This window comes from Haliotis rufescens, unplaced genomic scaffold (assembly GCF_023055435.1).
Source record: "Haliotis rufescens isolate VD_foot unplaced genomic scaffold, xgHalRufe1.0.p SCAF_5, whole genome shotgun sequence".
Classification (NCBI taxonomy): domain Eukaryota; kingdom Metazoa; phylum Mollusca; class Gastropoda; order Lepetellida; family Haliotidae; genus Haliotis; species Haliotis rufescens.
Window position 1 is genome coordinate 61724206 of NW_025964223.1, and position 10896 is coordinate 61735101.

Sequence of the window (10896 nt, forward strand, 5' to 3'; positions counted from 1 at the left end):
CGGGTGGTCAGGCTTGCTGACTTGGTTGATGCATGTCATCGTATCCCAATTGCGTGGATCGATGCTCATGATGTCATTCACTGTATTGTCTGATCCAGACTCGATTATTTACAGACCGCCGTCATTTTGCTGGAATATTGCTGAGTGCTGCGTTAAACAACAAACAGAAAACAAAATAAACTGCTGCTATCATAGGCACATGTTAAATTAGTTAATCTTTAACGTTTGCTCTTAGACATAGCAGCCATTATTTAAACGACGTAACATTACGTAACATGGCGTAACATTACGTAACGCCACGTAAAGGTTTCCTGCAATTATCTGCGATAGGAAAATATCAAAGGCCCTGACAGGTGTATGTGGCAAAATACAGTGTATTGACACCTGTTGCTGCATGCCTTCTTCTCACTGGATTGTCTGGTCCAGACTCGATTATTTACAGACCGCCGTCACGCAGCTGGAACATTACAGAGTTCGGCGTTAAACAAACAATCAAACAAAACAATCGTAGCGCTTTGTGGAACGGGGCCCTGAGGCACTTTCAGTTATCACGGCGTTTCTTCCATATTTGGAACGGAACCCCAAGTGACGTAGATACGAGACGTTTGCCACTTTGGCGAAACCCCCGAACAACAAAAGGGATATACAATGGATTAAAATCCACAAACAGTGAAATATGGCCTGTAGATCATCCTAAAGAACGCCGCTATATACAATGGAATATAGTGTGTTAAAACTCTTTTTTCACGAAAATGAGAGTCGTTGAATCAAACCTTATGTTCTTTTTCTGATAAAACATCACCTGTTCTGACCAGCGTCGGTGTCACTATGTTAGGTTAGAGGTAACACACTGACTTACAAATACGTTAAATCAGATAAGCTACACATGTGTAGAAACATATTAGAAATACCTTGTAAACGATAATACACTTTAATGTACTAACATGATGTTGCAAAAAGGATTTAAATACAAATAAAAGAATAAATGACAAAAGTAGATAGATATAATTGAGATATATGAATACAAGTCCAAAGATAAGCCGTATAATATATATATATATATATATATATATATATATATATAAAATTGTAGGGCAAAAGAGAGTACACACTTAAAAAATGTAACACGTTATCAAAACGATACTTGGCTGAATACCCTGCAAGCTTAAGGTCCAAAGCACAACTATGATTCCCGCACCAAACACATAAACATTTATTGTCCTTTTCGTGGTTTTTGCCACCATGACACATGGGTGCATACTTTCTTTTGCCCGGCAGTTTAGATATAATTGTAATGAGAACCTTACAATGTTGGACCTTTACAGTGCATCTCGATTCTTTGATGTTAAATATGTTGGACCTTTACGGAGCATCACGAGTCTTTGATGTTAAATATGTTGGACCTATTCGCTGACACAACGTTTGAGTCAATTCGAATACATACAAAAAATCAACAGTCGTCTTCCTCTCAAACAAATATGTTATAAAGACAAATAAAAAAAGGGTGTCTTACGCCCAATTCTAGGTCACATTAACGTTTTCTTGAATTACCTATGTTGACGGTCTTATTTCTAGGCACACTGACTATTACAAAGATTATGACCATCAAAAATGTACTTATCTGGTCTATGTTAGACTGCTAATGCTATAGAGGAGATTGTAAATCATGTTGGTCAAGATTAAATATTTTCGGAAACAGTTGCCAGTGATTTTCCGGCGTCATGGGACTTGGGAAGGGCTGTCAGGCTGCAGCTGGCTGACACGTGAGTAGTCGATCTCATCAAGCCCTGCGGTTGGGAACATAATTATGTGCCCTTGGTGACCTTGAAACGTATTTGCACGAACAGATCTTACGAACGAGAACACGTCTGAACCTGGAACTCAGAGAGAGGTAGGAGAAAAGGTTGGTGATGTTGCTGTTGATTTCACAGATGTAGCCAACAACATTCATCAGAAGAAATAGGTAATGCTCGCGTTGTCCTAGGCCATATTCGGGCACGGTGTAGCTCACGACGGAGCTGACGTTAACGGGGAGGTTCAGTACGACGTAGATGAAGGTGGAGACGATGAGCGTGATGGTTGTCTGTCGCTCACTCTGATACACACTTCTGTTGTCAAAACTGTTGCTGATAGAACGCCTCCTCTTTGAGTGCTTGTTTAGGCATGTGATGATCAGGATGTTGAACAAAAGACATGCAATAAGAGGCAGGAACACAAAGAAGACACTTCCAACAATTCCTACAATCTCGAATGTGTTCACGTTTTCAAGGTACAAAGTGGTCACAGCCATAGTGAAGCTGCTGCTGTTGCTGTTACTGTCGGATGATGGAATTACTCTCAATTTCAAAGGACTGAAAATGTGGTAGCACATCAGACCAGCTGCTGTGACTGGAAGGAGAACCTGGGGTGATTTCAGGGCTCGAAACTGCCGAGCTCTCAGAGGGAAAGCAATGCCGATCAACCGTTCCAGGGACACCAGGGCCGTCACACAATACGCGAGACGTCTACAGCACAGGCCGATGTAGTTCCCAAGGTATATCACCATCGTGAGATAAAGTTCCGTGTGGATAGCGGAGTCACCAAATACAGCGCTTGTGATTTCAAGAATCAGCACACACACAACGTACACGAGACCGGTGCAAGCCAGGAACACGAGGTAAATGCTGGTCACGCTCCTCAACTCGGGGGCCACGTACACTACCGCTGAACAAAGGTTGCACAAAAGGGCAATGACAAGAATCGGAATCGTGAAATTAGAAGAAACACTCGACACCTTTCTGTACGTACCAGGGGATACAAGTCCATTTGCGAAAGAGTTTGGCGGGGCGTTTCCGGTTGAAGTCGTGTTGTTAAATTTTCCATTTCCGGTTGTGATAACAGGATTATCTCCCTTGGCATGACACCCATCATTACTGTCGTTAACACTATGGCTGCTCTCAACTATAGGTTGGATCAAATCAGATAGATTTCCATCTTGGTCCACTTGTGGGACGTCCCTCGCAGCATCGCCATCAGTCGATGTCACATAATCCAACTGGGCCGTTCTTTGTGTATTCAAATGTGCGAACTGCACTACAAATATGAAAATAAACTTTAGTTTAAACTGCATATCGTGTTATTCCTCTCAAATCAGAACGTCAAATAATATACCTTGCCTTGTCCCCAAAGGAATGCACTGCTATGAAGCATATTGTTTCTGCAAGTGGCATTTTCTCAGACTACCGGATGCTTTGTAGAAGGTGCCATGCTCCTGGGGGTTACAATACAAACATTCTGGTCAAACAATTGAACTTGTCGAATTAATGCCAATCCTGATTATATCGTTAACGACACAAATTGTCAATAGGACTGATCGATGGAGGATGGAAACTGTCAATCTTCGTACTAAGGTAATTGGCAAGACGCGTATAGGTTAATGCATTACTGGAACTGAGTAATGCATTGTGCGAGCGTGCTATTCTCTCTTAAAGAAAGGAAGCTGGTCAACGTGCGTGAGGAAAACGAGAATAGCATCAGGTGGCGGTAAGATATTTTACATAAATGTGTTTTGTAACAGGATGTCCAGATCGTTTAGATTGAATACATATGACACACTAGCTTAGTGTGATAACTGATGTGTAATTCGGTGTTCCTGACTGCTGACATCTGTTCCGTGATCTAGCTGTATTTGCCACGATAAATGACGTCAATAACTTTATTTTTATTTGTCGGCTCGGTGTCAGTTTAATGAGTAGGGTATCAGTGGTGAACTGCGGCATTGTTCATCAGTGGGTTAGCACTATATAACCGGCACACACACACACACACACACACACACACACACACACACACACACACACACACACACACACACACACACACACACACACCACCACCACCACACACACACACACACACCACCACCACACACACCACACACACACCACCACCACACACACACATCACCACCACCACCACCACACACACACACCACACACACACACACACACACACACACACACACACACACACACACACACACACACACACACACCACCACACACACACATCACCACCACCACCACCACACACACACACACCACACACACACACACACACCACCACACACACACACCACCACCACACACACACACACACAAACACACACACACACACACACACACACATAGTATGTTATTACAGAGACATATACAAGGGTTGCACAGACCTGTATGTAAGCAGTGGGGGGTTAATTATATATAAACCTACGTAAGACGGTGCATTCAGGGGCATTTATATATAGCCCAAGGCTAATGTATGGTCAACTCGGCCTTGGGGCAGAAAGGAACATCGAAACACATATTTGAACATATTAATGACTTGAATTGCGACTATCAATTTATGTTTACATTATTCGTGTGACAACTTTTATTACATCGAAACGACTTGGGTTATGTTGGCTTTAGTACTGCCTATGTACTTTGTGTTTGATGTTTTGGATGATTTTCAGCATGCTTATCCCAAATGTAATGAAATGGTTTGTAGACGACGAGGAGCACGATTAGAACCATTAACCACCTCACACCTGAGCACAAGACAATCAGGCCCAAAAATTTCAAAATGTTTACGATATCTTCTCCGCAAGTTTAAGTATTGATGCCCCAGTATCCACGGGGGTCAATATGGGGATATCTAAACTTGTCTGTGACAATTCTGTAGCTACACCACATTATTCTCTCTTTAGATGGACATGTTTCGAGACGGTCACTACATGGTCGGTCACGGATCAATGTAATCCATATGTTCTAAAGAGAACTCTCTCTCTCTCTCTCTCTCTCTCTCTCTCTCTCTCTCTCTCTCTCTCGCTCGCTCTCTCTCTCTCTCTCTCTCTCTCGCTCTCTCTCTCTCTCTCTCTCTCTCTCTCTAATTATAATCAAAGGTGACAATTTCTTTTCAAGCAGCATTACAAAAAAACTGCCATTTGTTCAGAGAATCGCATGTCTTTCGTTGGAATGTTACCGATCGCTTGAGCCCGGAAGAATCTTGTTTGAAATCAGTTTGTACGTGTATATTTTATGAACGCTTAACATTGATACGACATTGTCTGATCTACCCAACTTTCCCATCCTTTCTTATCGCTTAAATCTATTTATTTGTGCGCAGCGACTTGTTTCGGAATGTTTCAGTCAAGCATGTAAGAGAAAGAAAAAACATCACCCATACTTTACAAACATCCATTCATGAGACATTATGTTTATGTCCTGGTCAGTCCAGTCACAAACATTCATTCATGAGACATTATATTTATGTCCTGGTCAGTCCAGCCACAAACATTCATTCATGAGACATTACATTTATGTCCTGGTCAGTCCAGCCACAAACATTCATTCATGAGACATTATATTTATGTCCTGTTCAGTCCAGTCACAAACATTCATTCATGAGACATTACATTTATGTCCTGGTCAGTCCAGTCACAAACATTCATTCATGAGACATTATATTTATGTCCTGGTCAGTCCAGTCACAAACATCCATTCATGAGACATTACATTTATGTCCTGGTCAGTCCAGTCACAAACATTCATTCATGAGACATTATATTTATGTCCTGGTCAATCCAATTACAAACATCCATTCATGAGAAATTATATTTATGTCCTGGTCAGTCCAGCCACAAACATCCATTCATGAGACATTATATTTATGTCCTGTTCAGTCCAGTCACAAACATCCATTCATGAGACATTACATTTATGTCCTGGTCAGTCCAGTCACAAACATTCATTCATGAGACATTATGTTTATATCCTGGTCAGTCCAGCCACAAACATCCATTCATGAGACATTATATTTATGTCCTGGTCAGTCCAGCCACAATTATCCATTAATGAGACATTATATTTATATCCTGGTCAGTCCAGTCACAAACATCCATTCATGAGACATTATATTAATGTCCTGGTCAGTCCAGCCACAAACATCCATTAATGAGACATTATATTTATGTCCTGGTCAGTCCAGCCACAAACATCCATTCATGAGACATTATATTTATGTCCTGGTCAATCCAGTCACAAACATCCATTCATGAGACATTATGTTTATATCCTGGTCAGTCCAGTCACAAACATTCATTCATGAGACATTATATTTATGTCCTGGTCAGTCCAGTCACAAACATTCATTCATGAGACATTATATTTATATCCTGGTCAGTCCAGTCACAAACATTCATGAATGAGACATTATATTCATGTCCTGGTCAATCCAATTACAAACATCCATTCATGAGACATTATGTTTATATCCTGGTCAGTCCAGTCTCAAACATTCATGCATGAGACATTATATTCATGTCCTGGTCAATCCAATTACAAACATCCATTCATGAGACATTACATTTATATCCTGGTCAGTCCAGCCACAAACACCCACCCATGAGACATTATATTTATGTCCTGGTCAGTCCAGCCACAAACATCCATTAATGAGACATTATATTTATGTCCTGGTCAGTCCAGCCACAAACATCCATTCATGAGACATTATATTTATGTCCTGGTCAATCCAGTCACAAACATCCAGTCATGAGACATTATGTTTATATCCTGGTCAGTCCAGTCACAAACATCCAGTCATGAGACATTATGTTTATATCCTGGTCAGTCCAGTCACAAACATCCATTCATGAGACATTATATTTATATCCTTGTCAGTCCAGTCACAAACATTCATTCATGAGACATTATATTTATGTCCTGGTCAGTCCAGTCACAAACATTCATTCATGAGACATTATATTTATATCCTGGTCAGTCCAGTCACAAACATTCATTCATGAGACATTATATTAATGTCCTGGTCAGTCCAGTCACAAACATTCATTCATGAGACATTATATTTATACCCTGGTCAGTCCAGTCACAAACATTCATTCATGAGACATTATATTAATGTCCTGGTCAGTCCAGTCACAAACATTCATTCATGAGACATTATATTTATACCCTGGTCAGTCCAGTTACAAACATTCATTCATGAGACATTATATTTATGTCCTGGTCAGTCCAGTCACAAACATTCATTCATGAGACATTATATTTATACCCTGGTCAGTCCAGTTACAAACATTCATTCATGAGACATTATATTTATGTCCTGGTCAATCCAATGCATCAACCAAGTCAGCGACACTGAACACAAACGACATGCTTGTTGTTGTTTTTGTTGTTGTTTTACGCCGCACTCAGCAATACTCCAGCTATATGACGGCGGTCTGTAAATAATCAGGTCTGAACCAGACAATCCAGTGATTAACATCATGAGCATCGAGCCACGCAATTGGGATACGATGACATGCATCAACTAAGTCAGCGACACTGACCACCCGATCCCGTTAGTCGCCTCTTACGACAAGCATGGGTTGCTGAAGACTTATTCTTACCCGGATTTTCACGGGTGTCCGCCAAAAATAACATTACTTACTGTGCAGACGCTGCGATAGTGTTGTTTGCTGTCAATCGAACAGGTAAACACGACTTCTTGAAGCGACAGTAAAATATCTATTTTGTTCATTCGGTATCGCACATCTTCGGGTTTTTTTATTAAAGCGACAGCGCAGGAACAAAGCCAAGTTTGAAAAAGCTTTCTTCAACACCTACTACATACTTCTTGTTGTTGTTGTTGTTTAACGTCGCATTCAGCAATATTCCAGCTATACGACGGCGGTCTGAACCAGACAATCCAGTGATTAACATCATTAGCATCGATCCACGCAATTGGGATCGATGACATGCATCAACCAAGTCAGCGAACCTGTCCACTCGATCCCGTCAGTCGCCTCTTACAAGCATAGTCGCCTTTTACGGCAAGCATGGGTTGATGAAGACCGGTTTTCTACCCGGCTTTTCACGGGTCACCTACCACATGAAAGGTCTATACAGTTTAGTCCAGGGAAGCGTACTGAACATTTCTATGTAATCTCAAATCAAAGGGATGGTTAAAAACTGCAGGTAGTCTAATGCCAAGTGCCTATTTTGAAAACTAGGTTCATTTCCATAATCATTATAAATATCTGCTGAAAAACAGTCCGTTATTCGATTCCGACTATTATTTGTTCGCGAAAAGCTGAGCGTATCCTTCCCCACTGGTGACACCGGTGTCCTCCCATTAGTTAGACGTCCCAATAGTTAGACAGCTTATAACAACACTTTAAACGGTTGAGTGCACACTAATCCTTATGCTTGTTACCTCAGACTTTAAAATGGAATAGTCCAGATAAGATCTGACAAACAAAGCAAAGCAGCTTTGAATAGATACTTTAATATTATAATTAATCTAATTAGGACTGATCCATTACACCTGTAGGTATATTCCCTCTTTGCCTAAATAGAAATGTCTAACAATTGGGACGTCTAACTAATGGGACGTCTAACTAATGGGATATAACCGTGACACCCATCACAAACACATCCACAGGCAAGTCAACTGTTCAGCTCAAACATACAAGGCAGCATGTCAAAGTAGGGAATTTTGTCGAATATTTCATCGGATTTCATTTGTCACTGATTTGGAAATCTTGCCGTGTCTACCATAAAACGTTTTAAAATGTTCTGGTCTTCTCCACATGTATTATTTAGAAACTCTGTATAACGATGATATATGATCTGTCCATGCTACATACATGCCAATAATGTCACAATAAATCCCTGCACATTCTATGTATGATATTGAAACGTAAAATATGATGGAAAAAAAAAATAAAAAAAATAAAACGTTTTAAAAGATTTACTGAAGCCATGCTGTAACCTGGACCAAACAATTGACTTTTGAGCAAGAAGCGCCTGCCGCTTTCTGAAATCATTTTAGAAAAAGCATTCTCGATTGTAGGTTTTGCAACGTGGACACCAAAGGCTCTAATATTGTTCGACATTAAGGGAAAGTTGACTATTGCACAGTTGAAGACAACCCTCTTGCCATCCAGTCGTGTGGATAGTCGTATTTGTCAATCTGAATCGTTACACATAGGTCTAAATATGAAGCGGTTTGACTGGTCTCTTTTGTTATAATTTACGTGGGTACTTCAGGGGATGGGGATTGGCTATTTGACCACGTATGAACGAATACAGATCATGGATAGACCTGAAAGCTAAGGTATACTTCTTGACCAGATTCCTGTTTTGATTTTGCCAATCCAAGCAGAAATTCCGATTTATGTGTATTAAGAAACAGGTCACGTAGCCAATAGACTGATCTGTATAGCAAGTTTCAACAAGAATATTCAACGTTTTTATAGTTCTGCTCCGGAAACGTGCACTACCCTCATTTTCAGTAAAATCCAACGTGTCATGAAAATAAAGAACAAAACTCCCCAAAAGAATAAACAAGAAATATATAACGGTTTTGAAGTTCTGCTCCGGAAACGAAAAACGGCCGGCTGAATAATGGACGAACATGGTGATCGATATACTAGTATCCCCTCGTTTTTCAAACCGGGGGTAAAAATAAAATGTTCTGATAGAAATGAACTTGATTCTTTTCCACGACTGCCAAAATCAAGCAAATCCTTTATGTATTTGAGAATGCAGATGGTATTAATTCCACTTGTCTCAAATACGTTCTGGGAATGTTAGTGACTGAGTATGGTTTTACGCCGCTTTTTACCACTATTCCAGCAATATCACGGCGGGGAACACCAGAAATGGGTTACACATATTGTACCCATGTCGGGAATCGAACCAGGGTCTTCGGCGTGACGAGCGAACCCTTTAACCACTAGGCTACCCGACCGCCCTCTGGGAATGTTAAGCAATACCTCACTTGAACATATAAGGAATTATGGTAAATCTTTCGAGTGAGTGAGTGAGTGAGTGAGTGAGTGAGAGGGGTGTGAGTGAGTGAGTGAGTGAGTGAGTTTTGCAGTAATAACGCGACGTGCAAGCTTGATATGGAAAAGACCAACGTTAAGTCTTTAAACGTTTACCACCTCGGTTTGTCTGTTTGTTTGTTGTTTCACTCTGCACTCAGCAATATTCCAGCTATATGACGGCGGTCTGTAAATAATCGAGTCTGGACCAGACAATCCTGTTCTTGACATCATGAGCATCGATCCACGCAACTGCGATACGTTGACATGCATCAACCAAGTCAGCGAGTCTGACCACCCGATCCCGTCTGTCGCCTCTTACAAGCATAGTCGCCTTCTACGGCAACCATGGGTTGCCGAATACGTATTCTACCCGGATCTTCACGGGTCTACAACCTCGGTGCAACCCCGAGCATGTGTTCGTCCATATTCAACGTTCCACAACCGTAAAGTGTACAGAAACAGCTGCTTGTGTCTTACTCCCGTTGATAACCCATTAGTTGGGTGGTATATCTATTATCGTGATAGGGTAATTATAACAGGCTCGTCTTTAAGTGTAGTTAACTCAACACCGTGTTCAACAGTAATTCCGTTATGTCATTGCATGAAACCGAGCACCGGGATCCATGTATCGCCTCTTTTGACCAGAAACTCCACAGGATCCATGGACAGTGAAGAGGTGAGTGAGTGAGTGAGTGAGTGAGTGAGTGAGTGAGTGAGTTGGTTGGTTTGTTGTTTAACGCCGCACTCAGCAATATTCCAGCTATATGACGGCGGTCTGTAAATAATCCGAGTCTGGACCAGACAATCCAGTGATTAATATCATGAGCATCGATCCACGCATTTGGGATCGATGACATGTGAGTGAGTGAGTGAGTGAGTGAGTGAGTGAGTGAGTGAGAGACTTTACGCCGTTTTTAGCAATATTCCAGCAACATCACGGCGGGGCACACCAAAAATGGTCTTGATACATTGTACCCATGTCGGGAATTGAATCAGTCAGGATCATAGGAGACAAAGAAATAAAGAAATATTAAAACAACACATTC

General features: G+C 41.1%; 1 protein-coding gene across 1 annotated transcript; it reads right to left on the minus strand.

The window, feature by feature from the left end:
* Positions 1-1780: 1780 nt before the first annotated feature.
* LOC125373337 lies at positions 1781-3109 on the minus strand. Its single transcript, XM_048384351.1, has one exon. The coding sequence runs from the start codon at positions 3107-3109 to the stop codon at positions 1781-1783; it is 1329 nt and encodes a 442-aa protein (XP_048240308.1).
* Positions 3110-10896: the final 7787 nt, after the last annotated feature.

Coding starts and splice junctions, on each gene's coding strand:
- LOC125373337 (XM_048384351.1), bottom strand. CDS start 3,109: ATGCAGTTTAAACTAAAGTTTATTTTCATATTTGTAGTGCAGTTCGCA.